Source organism: Protopterus annectens, chromosome 1.part0 (genome assembly GCF_019279795.1).
Source record: "Protopterus annectens isolate FY-2018-M chromosome 1.part0, PAN1.0, whole genome shotgun sequence".
Lineage (NCBI taxonomy): Eukaryota > Metazoa > Chordata > Ceratodontiformes > Protopteridae > Protopterus > Protopterus annectens.
In genome coordinates, this window is record NC_056725.1 from 1,664,793,669 (window position 1) to 1,664,809,109 (window position 15,441).

At 38.7% G+C, this 15,441-nt stretch overlaps 1 protein-coding gene across 1 annotated transcript in view; it reads right to left on the minus strand.

The window, feature by feature from the left end:
• Positions 1-15,441, minus strand: part of JOSD1 (Josephin domain containing 1) — a 598,744-nt gene that overhangs the window by 502,467 nt on the left and 80,836 nt on the right. The window contains exon 3 of the mRNA XM_044068376.1: positions 4,402-4,530. Coding sequence (XP_043924311.1) covers positions 4,402-4,530 — 129 coding nt within the window. The remainder of the gene's footprint in view (positions 1-4,401; positions 4,531-15,441) is intronic.

The window sequence follows — 15,441 nt, forward strand, 5'->3', positions numbered from 1 at the left end:
TAACAGTTTGCATAGATTTAGCTTCATCTTCCATCTTTTTAAGAACTTCCTCAGCCTTGTTGCTAAACAGGCGGTCCTGATTTAAGGGAGCATCCAACAATTTAGCTTTAACATGATCAGGCAAAGATTGCTCCTTAAGCCAAGCATGCCTTCTGAGCACAGATCCAGTAACAGCGGCCCTGCAAGAGGCCTCTAATGAATCAAAACCACATTACAAAGTAGGTTTTCCAACTTGTTCAGCAGAATGCATTAAATCCTGTAATTCTTTATTTTCCACACAGTCCGGTATCAACATCATTTTCTGTTTAAGCAATCCAATAACATGTTGCTGATACATTAACATATGAAACTGACAGTTTAAAGCCCTAATGGCCAAGGTTGCAGAACTGTAAACCTTCTTACCCCATCTATCCAGCACCCTGGAGTCTATCAGAAGGAATAGGATTTTTAGCAGTAGAAGCCTTAACACCCTTGGGCCCCTGTGAAATAGTCTCTGGATCCGCAATAGGATTTTTAAAAAGGAACTTGTGTGTCTCAGGGCCCTTGTAGTATCTGTCTGGTTTTCTGGGAGCAGGAGGCAAGGAATCGGGGGCCAAACTAGATTCCGAAAAAGCATCAACAACAATGTCTAGTACAGGAGGAATAGCTAAATGCCTATGCTGAGGTAGGAGTAAGAAATCCCTAAGCCTCTTTTCTGAATCAGAAAAATCCTGGCTTTCCCAGTGGAAATGCTCCCTTAGAGTATATAAGGTTTCCCAAAAAGAAAACTCCTCAGGAGGGGAAGCAGAGGGAATGGAGTCCTCTGCATCAGAATCCTCATAAGTAGATAGGGGCAAATCCAGATCATCAGAAAAATCAGAAAAAAACAGAATCCTGATCAGAAGACTGATAAACCACTTTGGTCCTAGGCCTCTTAGAAAGGGGGGGGGGGGATTGGCTACACCTGATTAGAGAGTTATTAGATCTTCTGCCATTCTTATCATTTGTTTTTTTAGGCATAGAGGCCTGAGCATGTGGCCTGGGTGTCCGTTTTTTTAGGCATGGTTCGAGATTTAGGCCTAAGAGAAGGAGGCGCCAGTTTAATATGAAAGTCCGTAGGCCTGAATACACCCTCAGAAGCCAGTGCCTGCACAGTGGCTCTGGACCCATCCAAGGTAGAGACATCCGCGGGTTCCATAGCTGAAGCATCTTGTGGCATATTGGACTCCAAATGGGTCTCAGTAGAGGCTTGCGAATCAGAAGTAGCAGGTATCAGGGGCTGCGAAAGCACCTCACTGAGTACCGGCGAACTGGCAACTAGCTTAGGAGAAGCGTTGTCAGCAGTTCTGGACCTCGGGGGCCTCTGTCTTTATCTTTGCATTTTTTCAGAATCCTGGTAGTCTGATGGCTAACAAACGACATTTCTGGATAATTAAACAGAGAACCAAAATATTTAGAGGCGAAAATATACCAACGACTGACAGTGCACTGATTAAATAAAGCACAAAACCGACAGCAAGATAAGTCATGGCCAGGGCCTAGGCAAAGAATACAGTACGAATGAAAATCTTTATGGAGGCATTTGCTTTCCACCTGTAATGCAATTATTAACTTTTACTGACATCGGTAAGGAGCAAGAAAAAGTTTCCCCAATGGGGTACTTAGCTTTAGTTGAAGACTTTGGTTCTGAAACTCGAAAACAAAAAATTTCAGGAGTCGGCTGACCGGCACTTCCGAACTGCTTCTGCTTCGGGCACCGCACAGCAAGAAAGACTGATGTAATGGCGTCGGCTGCATGTTTTTTACCCCTAACGACCGGATGTCATGGAAGAGACAGCAACCGACGCAGGACCCAAGACTTTGTTAATCAGGCCGACTAAGGGCTACCTGCAAGCAGATAACACAAATGTAATGACTGCAACAGTGAAACACAAAGAACATCTAGTGTTGAAGTGCTGAACCCTATGACCCCGAAGTTTGATTTTTCGACCAGGAACTAAGGTCAAAGCTGACATGATGGTTGACAAAGTTATAGACCTTGTAAACAGAAAAGTGAAGTAGACAGCTTAAAAAATATCCACTATCCAGACAGTGTTATGCCCACAAATGACACTTGAGCCTCAAAAGAGATTGGGGGGGGGGGGTGCAAGCTCAGAAGAAATGGTTCAGTTTTAATATAAAATTTTTTGTTAAAGAAAATATACTCTGAAAAAGGAAAAACTAGGCAAAGTTAACACTTGTACAGATCAAGAATACACTCGAGGGCTCAAGAACAAAAAATAGAAAGGAAATAATTTTATAACCAAGAGGTTACATTTTGTACTAACTTGACTTCCTGATCAAAGCAGTGGGATGCCAACAGATGCAATGAGAAAAAATGAACTGGAAAATGCCAGGGAGGCCAACTAAACAGGCCTGCAAAAGACATTACACAAACTACTCAAAAGTTAAAAGCAACCTAAAAAAACGCAAGAAAAAGCATTGCAATTACACTCAATACACTTAAAAAGTAGCCTGGGGCAACTTGCAGAAGTAACTACACCTTGCTTGTGCAAAAGATCTTGAGAAGGATCGTTACTTGCATAGCAAAACTTGAAAAATGGGCAGGACAGTCTGGGAACGATTTTTAGAGGATAGCTTCCTGCTGGTATTTGCCCTGGAGGTAATGAAGAATGAACACCATTACTCATTTAAGGACAAGAGGTGCATCATAGTTTGACCTTCCATGCAATACCAATGCCTCTTAAATGGTTAGTATTCATTTTGTAATTGGTTACACCCCTCAAAATGGCCTGCTAGTTCAGTTCTTCTCAATATACAGGCAAACTACAAAACACAGCCAGTGTACAGTTAGTTGCCTAGTACCAGCCTTTGTTTGCACGTCTTTGAGGGCTACCAAATTATGCATTGACAGGATTATCTGCAATGTACTAGAAGAAATATAAGCATTTAATAGTTTAAGTCTGTCTTGAGACTAGCATATCACTTAGTGATTTTAGTAGCCAGAGCAAGAATTTCCTATTTGTGTGAATGTATGAAACACTGGAAATTTCTCAATCTACTGACATTATCTGAACTAGAAATCAGCATCAAGTTTTATCCCATCGAGCTACGGGCTCGAGAGACTTGAACCTCAGCACAGAAATAAATAGGACATGCTGGAGGGACAGATTCATAACCCAGAGGCTCCCTTCACTCTGGAATAAAATCCCAGTCCAGGTTAGGCAGAGTCCCTCATTGACTCTCTTCAAGAGGAATCTTGAGTGGATGGGAGATCGTAGGTTTACCCCGGGTATCACTTCTGTGTCACTGTTAGACAGAGGCACAATATACTAACCTCGAAAAAGGGCATAGCAAAATAAATTTAAAGTGGGTGGCGAAAGTCAAACACATTCTGGCCAGGCTTATAAATGCCCTAGGGCAGATAGCCTAGTATGAACCTATGAACCTATAAAGGCAACTTCCATCCCCTAACTATACAATTTGAAAGAAAACCTTTGAAGAAGTAGATGGTGAGATACAAGACAGAAATGGTGACTTCAAAAACAGACAAAATTGTATGAACAAATATTACAAACTCTAACAATTATGGAGGAAGGGACACAAAGTTCTCTTTATAGCAGGCAGACCAGGGGATAGATTAAAGTAAGAAGCACAATGTTTGAGAAAAAAAATGACAGTTGGGTGGTGCTGTTCTTCACTGTGCAGCATAATGTAAGGATATTTGTTCTCTTTTAAATGCAGTTGAGGCTACTGCTGCTTTCACATGGTTACTTTTCCATCTGTTGAATTCTGAAACCAGGAAGATAGTTTTAAAACCAAGACCAGAGTTGTGAAGAAAAAACAATATTGTGACATTTTGAAAGACATGGCTGCCAATGGTAAAGTCTCGTTTCAGATACAAAACATATTTCTGCCAGAAATGCTGCCCAGAGAGAAGCCAAAATGTGTGCAGCTTCTGGACAGAATATATGGTTAACTACTGCAGTTACACTACTACTACTGTACATCTCCGTGGGGGGCAGGACAAGGGCTCCATATGGCAAATTACTAGGGGACAAACTCCTTGTGATAAGTGCAGAGTACAGTGCACCAAAGACACTGGAGTTCCTGCACATTGTAGTCTGAAGTAAAACTAGGACATAACATAAGCAAAAAGGTAAAGACTTCATTTACGATCCAACTGTGAGGGGCATACCAAAACAGGCAGCTCAGAGCCCCTCCATGGACATAGCGGACCAACCAGACAATGGGGTGTAGTGTGTCACAACCCTGACAAAGAATGGGAGTAACATGGAATTTTGGTGGAGTCCCAGAGATCAGCAGCCAGCAGTCTTTTCTTCTGGGAAGTAAAGTTGGAGTACAAACTTCAAATCAAGTGGGTGAAAACAAAAAACAAAACAAAAAAAAAAAGTTGTATACCTTCTTTTGTCCCACCAAACTGCTTCATATCCTTTTGTCTGAAGTGCTGCCATGATGACGTTGACATCATAATTTCCATTTCCCAGCATACTTTTTTTGTGTGGTGTTACCATGGTGTTTGGCGACAACCTAGTAAAAAATAAACATTAAAAACCACAGAAACATTTAAAAGAAATGCATGGACACGAGCGAAATCTTACATATACAGAATTCCATCTACTGGAGGAGTTGTAAATACAAGTAAATCTACAACTAAAATTACCAACAAGGACCACTTTTAGTCATACCAAGTAAAAGACATTAAGCAACAAATGCCAATTTCCAGGCTTCTGCCTTGCAGCATGGTGGTTACAGCCTCTCTTCAGCAGAAGTACCTCACTGCACAAGCTAATGCAGTAGTGGTCCCAGTAATGTTGAATTTCACAAACTGTACATGTAACCTACACTAGCAGATGCTTATGGTCTTCCCAACATGAATACCTACTATTCAACTGCGAGCACACGCTTAAACAATTACATACCACATTACTACATGTAAACTATAAAGGTTACTTTAGACCTCAAAGCAAAGTAAAATACTACACAAGGACAGTAACAGTAAAATTATTGATTACATGACTTCCAATCTAGTGCAAAAGCAGACCAACACAACGCCACAGTCTTAATTTAGGAGCCCCATTTGGTCACTTACATGGGTGGAATCCTAAAATGGTGCCAAAGGCAAAATACACACATACATACATACATATAGTGGATATAAAAAGTGCACACCCCTGTTAAAATGCTAGGTTTCTGTGAAAAAAAAAAAGCGACCACAATAAATCATTTCAAAACTTTTCCCACCTTTAATGTAACCTATACAATTCAATTGAAAAACAAATAACTCTGTTACGGGAAAATATAAAACGTACAATAAGCTGGTTGCATAAGTGTACACACCTTTAAATACTTGAAGCACCTTTTGATTTAATTACACCATTCAGTCTTCTTGGGTAGGAGTCTATCAGCATGGCACATCTTGACTTGGCAATATGTGCCAACTCTTCCTTGCAAAAGTGCTCCAAATCTGTCAGATTGTGAGGGCATCTCTTGTGTACAGCCCTCTTCAAGTCACCCCACAGATTTCCTATTGGATTTTGGTCTGGGCTCCGGCTGGGCCATTACAAAACGTTAACTTTCTTCTGATGAAGCCATTCTTTTGTTGATTTTGAAAGCAACCCCAAAGCATGATACTGACACCCCCATGCTTCACCGTGGGGATGGTGTTATTTTGGTGCCAAACGTACCTTTTGGAATTGTGGCCAGAAAGTTCAGCCTTGGCCTCATCAGACCATAACACATTTTCCCACATGCTTTTGGAAGACTTTATGCATAGTTTTGCAAATTTTAGCCGGGCCTGGATGTTTTTCTGTGTAAGAAAGGGCTTCCTTCTTGGAAGCCTACCCCATAGTCCAGGCACATGGAGAATATGGGAGATTGTTGTCATATGTAGTACACAACCAGTACTTGCAAGAAATTCCTGCAGCTCCTTCAGTGTTGCTGTAGGTCTCTTGGCAGCCTCCCTAACCAGTTTTCATCTGGTCTTTTCATCAATTTTGGAGGGACGTCCAGTTCTTTGCAATGTCACTGTTGTCCCATATCTTCTCCACTTTTTGATGACCGTCTTCACTGTGTTCCAAGGTATATCCAATGCTGTGGAAATTTTTTTGTACCCTTCAACTGACTGATACCCTTCAGCAATGAGATCCCTTTGATGCTTTGTAAGCTCTCTGCGAACCATGGCTTTTGCTGTAGCAGGCAACTGAGTAAACGTCAGGAAAATTCTTACTAGGACAGCTGAACTTTACTTGGGGTTAATCAGAGTGTCTTTAAATTGATGGCAGCTGTGTACCCAAGAAGACTGAATGATGTAATTAAATCAAAAGATTAGTTTAAGGGTGTGCACACTTATGCATCCAGCATACTGTACGCTTTTTGTTATACATTTCCCCTAACAAATATGTTTGTTTTTCAATTGAACTGTATATGTTATAGGGCACATTAAAGGTGGGAAACGTTTTGAAAGGATTTATTATGGTCTCATTTTTTTTATATCACAAAAACCTTGCATTTTGCCAGGGTTGTGTACCTTTTTTATATCCACTGTGTGTTTGTATATATAACATAAGTCTAAGATCTTAAATAATTCAACAGATTTAATAAGTAATCTCAACAGAAAACAGCAGCAGTACAAGCTACATGCATAGCTCAGTAAGTTAATAAGAAAACGTATAAAATAAATTGTTTTTGTATGCAAAGTGAGAATGGTTCATCAAGAACTATAAAGACAGACTCTCAGCGCTGTAAAAATAAAATTTCTGTTTGCACACCCTAAAATGTTGTTCCTGACTAAAGGCATAGAAGGTAAATTTTTAAGGTTATTTATTTATGACTATAAACAGTAGTGTCAGGGTAACACACTTACCACAGTTCAAAATGTGATATCAAACATTTGCCAGTGTGTAGTAAGGTGAACATCCAGACACAAAGGTTCCTTCACTCTAAAACGGAAGGGAGGCCACGCATTAACATAGGCAAGACTTGTGACCCTTCAAAATTACGCATGTTTGTTATAATACTTGAAGAGGCTTTGCCTCCATGGATGACACAGACACCAACAAGCGATGGGAAAAACTACGGGATGCTATGTGACAGAGAGACAGACAGAGAGATAACCCAGAGTCTCAATGTGGGTTCAGAGCTGGACGATCTACGGTAGACATGGTTTTCTCTGTTTAGGCAACTACAAAAAAGTGCAAGGAGCAACAAACCTCTGTGTATTTTATTTATTGCATTTGTTTACTGGGAAAGTGCAATGGGTCTACGAGAGCCCATTTTCAGTGGGGGCCCCAAGGAGAAAAGCTCCGACAAGAACACAGATACAGAAAATATTAACCATTAAATTGGTACAAAATATTAACCATTAATTGCTACAAAAGTAGAAACAGTGTTACACATAGTGATTACAGTAATATATACGGAATATATAAAAGCAGGAATTTAGTTGGCTGCCAGATGAATTTAATCAGATAAGTATAAACAAAAATATATTAAATCAGCATTATTGTACCAGTATCAAAAAGTGATGAAAAAAAATAATTATTGAGAAAATCATCAGTCAGCAGTAGCAAAAAGCAGAGGACTTTAGTTATCAAATACCCTACTGCCTTAATTGATCTGACCAAGGCGTTCAACGTTGTCAGTAGGAAAGGTCCGTTTGCAATTCTGGCAAATATTAGCTGTCCTCCATTACTGCTTAGCATTATCGGGGCCTTCCATGAATGCATGAAGGGGACCATCATGTATAATGGAACCACATCCGAACCTTTCGAGATTCTCAGTGGAGTAAACCAGGGGTGTGTACTGGCTCAAACACTGGTACCTTCTTTTCAGTTCTGTTGAAATTTGGTTTTGGAACTGCTACAGAGTATCTTTCTCCAAAGCAGAATGGACAGCAACCTCTTCAAACTGTCAAGACTTAGCTCGAAGACCAGGGTGCTCAGGAAGCATCTAAAGGAGTTCCTGTTCACTGATGATGCAGCAATTGTTGCTCACACTCAGCAAGAACTCCAGTCACTTTGGACTCGCTTTGAAGATGCATACAAGGAAATTTGGCCTAAGGATCAGTTCAAAGAAGACCCAGGTGATTGACCAAAATGTGGGCAGTGAGTCATCAATCATGGTGAGCGACTATGAGCTGGAGGTTGTCCATGAGCTCATGTACCTAGGCTCTACAATCTTTAACAACGTGCTGCTCGATGGCGAGATCAGCAAGCACACTGGAAAAGCCACCACTACATTTTCTAGGCTGATAAAGAGTATGGGCTAATAAGATAACTGTGTACACCAAAGTGCAGGTTTATACAGCCGGTGTTTCGAGCAAATTACTGGATGCCAGTGAAACATGGAGTTTGCGGTCAAAACAGGAGCAACAGCTCAAATGCAGTCCATATGCGCTGCCTTAGGTGCATAGGTGTTATCTCATGGCAGGACAAGATACCCAACAGCACAGTGCTTGAGAGGACAGGCACCACCTCCCATGTTCACCCTCCTGAAACAAAGATGCATGTGTTATTTGGGTCATGTCTCATGCATGACGGATGACTGAACACCAAAAGACCTCCTTTTTGGACAGCTGAAGCCTGAAAAAAGGCCAAAAGTGTGACCCAAACTGCACTACAAGGACATATGCAAGTGTGGCCTCAGTGCTCTCTCCATCAGCATTAACAATTTGTATTCTCTTCCCTCAAATAAGATTACCTGGAAAGAGGAAGTGAAGGAAACTCTTACTATGTATGAAACCACCCTGGCAAGGACAGCAGAGAATCTCAAAACCACACTGACAGGCATGGAACTGGAAAAATAAACTAACAACCCAGTTCCACGAACAGACTAGTTTATTAAACAGGTTTAGCGCTTTCGTCCTACATTCTCATGGACGTCACAAAAAAGTTGATTCATTTAAATACTTAATCCCATTAGTGACATCACTCATATTCAAACATACGGCACATCTTAAAGCTACAGTACAAGTATAAATTTAATATTAAAACCACATTAACAAAACAAACACTAAATAACACTCTATAATATTAAAAATACTCTCAAATATTTAATTGTTAAAAGATACTATAATACTAAAAATTTTAACTGTTTTAACTTCAAAACACCATCTATAGAGATGGTCTCATTTAGACCCAGGTACATGTCAGCTGCCATTTCAGTTCTAAAAACCTCTTCTTCATGGGCCACCTGTAACAATGAAATTGATACATCCCAAAACCTAAAATAATGTCCTGGATATTCCTGGGCATGCTTGCCTAACATACTTTTGTTACTTTGACTCTGGTTAATATCATATACATGTTCTTAAATAAGTTTCCTCAACATCCTGTTCTTCCAACATAGTATCCAAGGCTTTCTTGACAGGTTGCTATATAAACCACACACTTATAATATATATCACAATTGTACTTCTAACGGATCCATTCTTTACCATCAATCACCAACTTATCACGTTCAAAGATGTGGCGACACCAGGCACAATTCCCCACTTAAATGTGCCCTTTTTAAACACCCCTAATATATCCCCTATAGTTGGTACATCTTTCCAATAGGTTCTTAAAATTGCTATCCCTTCTGTAAGTAATCTTTGGTTTTGTCAGCAAACTGAAAAAATATTCCAGGTAACAACTATTCTTCTCACATCCTTGGCATGGGCATTATATGTAGTAACAAGGGCTTTACACCCATTATCTTTTTTTTAATAATTCTACTCTTTTTACCCAATACGGGAATATAAAACTCTGCATCTTTTGATAACCGCATTAGCAACTTGCTCTATTTAACTATTAGGATATCCTCTAGCTGTAAGAATTTTCTGTAACGTACCAATTTCACTCAAAAAGTTATAATCAGAAACCAGTATGGCTGCCCTCACCATCCTTCACTTAATTATAGCTTTCTTTTGATACAGGCGACTAATACAGTGCAAAATGGTATTAGAATAAGCAAATTTCCTATGAATCATGGAGCTGATCATCTTCTAGTCACATCTTTATTTAAACAAATGTCTAAAAATGTTAGACTAGCATTGGATTGAAAAATGTAAATGTCAATTATATCAACACTACAAGTTTTACAAACTGCTCCAATCTTGACTCACTCCCCAACCAAAAAAAATGCATACATGATACAGAAATCGGTTCAGATTCTAATTATCCTTAAACAATAAATATACTCCTCCCAAAAAGCCATCACTATTATCGGCATATATAGAGGTACATGTCATACCCATTGCTACCCCAGCCTTTTGATGGTATATGGACCCTTCAAAATATATACAATTGTTATATAAAACAAACTCTAGTAGCATAGTAATCTTGTTAATCACTATGTTCAAGGGTTATATGCTTGTTCAACTATTCAGCAACCTAGGTAATACCTATATCATGAGGAATGACCATAAAAAGGTCTTTAACATCCACAGTTACAAATACCAGATCATCCTGATATATGGATGGAACAACACGTTTAAGAAAATCAAGAATCCTTTAACACTACTGTGTTATTTTGGAAGGAATCCTTCAGTAAAAACAAACAAAAAAAACCCGACATACTTAGCCATGGGGTAAGGTCACTGAATTACTGGCATTATCAATTGGTCTTAACGGGGGAGTATTCAAATCTTTACGCATTTTTCAGATTCCAAAATTGTTAGCATCATGTACTGGTTATTCACTAACATTTTAAATATACCATCAGTAATCAACCCATCCAACCTCATGTTATACAAGTACTGATCAATTTTGTGTACAAGATGTTGACATGATTAAATTAAACTCCCCGATGTGTTCGGTGAAAATAAGTGAAAGTTTGAAATGGAAGTGAATACCTTTGGAAGAAGTTGCATCCCCAGGAGTCTCTGTACTTAAATGTTTAATAACAGTGCACAATTTCATTTACTTAAGGGTAAGGGTACCCACTGTACTTTTTAACACTAAAAAGCAGCTAGCCAAGAACATGCAAACTGTTTTTCACATCTGTGAGGGTAAACGACAGGACAAGGATATATGGTATCTGTGCAAGGGGGGACTCCAGCTCTATCAGGTTTAATCATGCTGAAAGCATATGACTGTGGAATAAGTAAAGCCTGCGAGTGTAGTAGTCTATTTGGGCCAATTGTTCCCTGTATACAGGGGTAACTTCCATTTTGCAAAGTGTAACTTTCAACAAACAAACACTACATAAAGGGGTTGAAAAAGGTTAGATTTCTAGAGTGCTTTTATTTAACCAATATGACATGGGTTCAGACAGAAAAAGCAACAAATGCAAACACGAGTAGCCAGCCAAGCATTAATATGGGTAAGCAAGTTCCAAATTAGAAACATATACTCAAAAGAATCATCCTGCAGAATGTTAAAGTAATGGTACACACTTGAATTCAAATTACAAAAAAAAAGCAACTGAACAGAGTTCAGTACTGAGGTTGTCTGAGTATACTATCGCAAAGACATTTAGTCAAATATTGTTAAAATTCTTAAATAAACACAGATAAAAGTTTTAAAATAAGAAATAAAGCTTGGCACAAATCAAGGAAACTAGAGGCAGAAAACTTCTAGAAAAAAATATCAGAATGTAAAATATGGACTATAAACCCCATCTATGAAATTAACACTCTTGGCTTCCCAACATAAAATGCTCTGGAGAGTTAAAGAAACTGCCTACAACACTTCCTACAAAGATCTCCTTCTATTGCTACAATACTACAGAAAACTTCAAGAAACTCGTATCCTCAAGGAAAAGTCTACACCAAAATGCCCTTTCCAGGATAAGCATTACCCTAAACACACCCAGACTAACATACTAGCAAAACCCCCAATCCCTCCAGTTTCCAAAAAGAAGTCAACAGAAATGCTAGATTAACAACATTCACCCAATCTTCCTATCAAAAATTACTGCCAGACAGCCAAGCTTGTTGATCACATATCACAGCACCCCCAACTCACCCACATCTTTCATACACTCACTACTTATTTTCATTCTTAAGAAAATGAGGTCTTCCTACATTCAGGACTTTGTTTTTTTTCTATACTTTTACCCAACAAAAATCATCTTTTTCCACATGGGCAAGTTGGCTCAGATGCCAAGCACAGGTTGTAGACTGGGCCACAATACACTCACTACCATTTACACAGTCCCAAATAAATGTTTTTCTTGCTGTGGAAAAGGATCAACAGACAGCATGTTAGCTGGCCTGACGAACTTCAAGAGAGCTTACACTACAGAACGCTTACTCATTTAAAACCATAAAACTTAAACAATGTCACTAACTAGCTGAAAAGCTACCTGGAACTTAAAACTCTGAATTTAATTCAGGTTAGCTTTTCTTCTGTCAAAAAAAAAAAAAAAACCTCAAGCATTTTGCAGGAGTCTGGGGTTGGTCCTATACTTTTTCTTTACACATAAAAAGGACTTCAACATCTTCTTTTATCCCACTGTCGTCATACCAACTGATGATATTTTCCAAAGATCTAGCTCTTCAACTAGAATCACCTAGAAACGTCTTCAATATACCTTAACATTCAATACATTACTGTGATATTCCCTACACGCGACTTCAAGCCAACTCCAACTCTCAATACTTCCAAGACTGCAGCTGCAGTCATTGTTCAGCATGCATCAGTCATTGTTCAGCATGCATCAGAAGTATCCCAAATGCCAATGTCACCCAAAATGTCCCAGATCACCTTAAAATTTTTTTTTAAATTGGGTCTTTCCTGACCCCCGTCTAATCTTGAAGGTTAGACAAAGCTGTCACCAGGAAGGTCAAACCTAGCTTAAAACATACATCATCACCTCCAATCCTCTAACCACCCCCCAGCAGGCCCACAGTGCCCATGCATGAAACAAATATACCCTCAGAGATACCTACATGCTACAAACTCATCAACAGAGCCTACAGATTTATTTCAACTCCCCAAGATGAGTACCACTCCAATTCCTTTCAGTTACAGCTAGACTGCCTTTAAAAACTTGCCAAACTTGCTATAGACACATGGAGTCATCTCCCCTCCAAACAGATGGAATACCTGACAAAAATTAAGACAGCAATTTAAGTAATACATCAAATAGTTATACGGACACGGTTACTTTAAATTAGAACAACTAGGTATCAATGTATCATTACTGATCAGCGTTTTGTGCATGGCCCTATCAAATGCTGACGTTAAATCCATATAAATTGCATCACAGCACAAATGGTCAGTCATAGCTATTATAAGAGTATCATGTTACAGATGGTAATATAGGATTTCAAGTCCCAACCTTCCCAATTCTGACAGCAATTTATCCAATATTACCTTCCCCATTATTTTTCACAACATGACAGCAGACTTGCAAGTCTGTACGACTCTGGGTGTGTCCTACTCCCCTTTCCCTTAAAGACCGGTTTAATAAGTGCATGTCTACAATCTTGAGGAATCCCTCATATTTATACAACCTAGTAAATAATAGACATACTGGTACTTAAGTTCTTGCAGAAGTGTTCTCAGGTCATTATTATGAATTCTGTCTCCCCCCTGTGCTGTTTGGATTCAGTTTGCTTAGTTCTTTTTTCAATATAATCTAACTTGATTTTAGTATCTGAGGCTGCCTGGATGTCATTAGGACAACTTATCACCCTCTCTGTGGGGACAAACGTTTTCATATTGTAAATCTATCTATAATCTGTTGCATCACAAAATTCATTTTAGAATCTATGCACAGTTTATCAATTTGGGTCTCTACTCCTACAATCAACTATTATACTCAATATCTTTATATATTTTCTTCAAATTTTCTTAATCTTGTCTCTCACACTGCTTAACTTGTTTGTCCAGCGAGTTAATTTCAGTTTTCAAAGGTGTAGTTTGACCACTTTTCTCATTTCATATATTTTCTCTCATTTTATAGTCAAATATCTTGTTCTTATGTAAATCTATATCCTCCTGACATTGTGTGCCCATTATCCTGAGGTTACTTTTTTTTTTTGCATTCAATTTCTCTTTCAAAACTTTCCATATTTCTTCAGTGTTTCCACTGAATGCATCACTCCAATTAGATTTACGTAGTGACCGTTTTGCTTTAATATAATGTGTTCTAATCTGCTGTGCATTGGTTTAGATTTCAGTTTGGCAGAATTATCTAGCAACAAATTCACCTCAATAACCCCATGATCACTGCACATCAATGGTGGCAAAACCTGACATGAAGTAACAGTAATTTCTTTAGAAACACAATGTCTACTATATTCTCTTTCCTGGTAGTTTTTTTTTTTTGTTTTTTTTTTACAATCTGAACCAAGTGTTGTTCCATAACATATGTTGTCAACAATTTCCTTACTAATGTTGTTGAATCGATATTATTCCAGTATGCTTCTGGTCTGCTGTCAGTTATTCTTTCCTCCTGTATTTCATGCAAGAAATGTAGGAATTCTTCTAAGTCATCAGCACTTGATTTTGATGACTTATACACTCCAACAATTGTATGTCCCAGAGCTGTATTTACAGTCAGTTACACAAATCTATAGTACTGGTGTTATCACTAAACATGTAATAATCACAGGTCTCATAACTATGTTTAATCCCTATCATAACATCTCCACTCGATTTTTTTGTTAGCGTGCCTGTTCCAGTAAACATTTACACTAACACAATGGGTTTCCAGTCCCTGTTCCAATATTGTGGGAGCATAGCAAAATTTTAAAAAAATGCATCATTAATGCGCCTAGCATTAACAGCCATCAGACATGCATCCAGTGCTGCTGTATGAACTGTTAAATTTTAGACCTGGCAAAAAAATTCTGCCTTGCGAGGGTGAAATATTGCAAAATATTTGGTGCAAAATTTCTCTTCCCTGACCCTGACAAGTACACGTCACCCTGTCTGAACATACGTGCCCAAAATTAGGCTCAGATGCTCTACACATTTCCAATTTTTAAAAACAAGGCATTTTTCATGTAGGTACTCACCCCAAAAAATTATGGTGATAAGGCTCTCTTTCTATATATGGGATATGTGAAAAATTAGTCCTAATGCCTGTACAAGCTATGTTGTCAAGAGGGCTACAACTTCGCAAGGACTGCCCGACTGCTGGTTGGGAAGGACATCACTTGTATAGACATGAATAAAAACAGATACATACTTCCTTACATTAAGGCATCCTAAGGCCTGCTTCACATCCTCTGTTTTTGCTCCTGGCAAACTGAACACTATTCAAGGTTCATCATCTTCGCTGCAAATGCAACATTTCCTCTAACTGAATCTCCAATTATAAAAATATCTTTTCTGATCAGATCTGAAAAACCTTCAGCTTCTAATTCAGTAATACCTGCTCTATCAATTGTTAAAAAAAGAATGATCTTAAAAATCACAATTAGTCTTATTAATCCCACCATTTTCTTTGATTACATTTGCAAGCATACATTTCTCATCCTGGCTTTGTGCAGACACAAATTAAGCA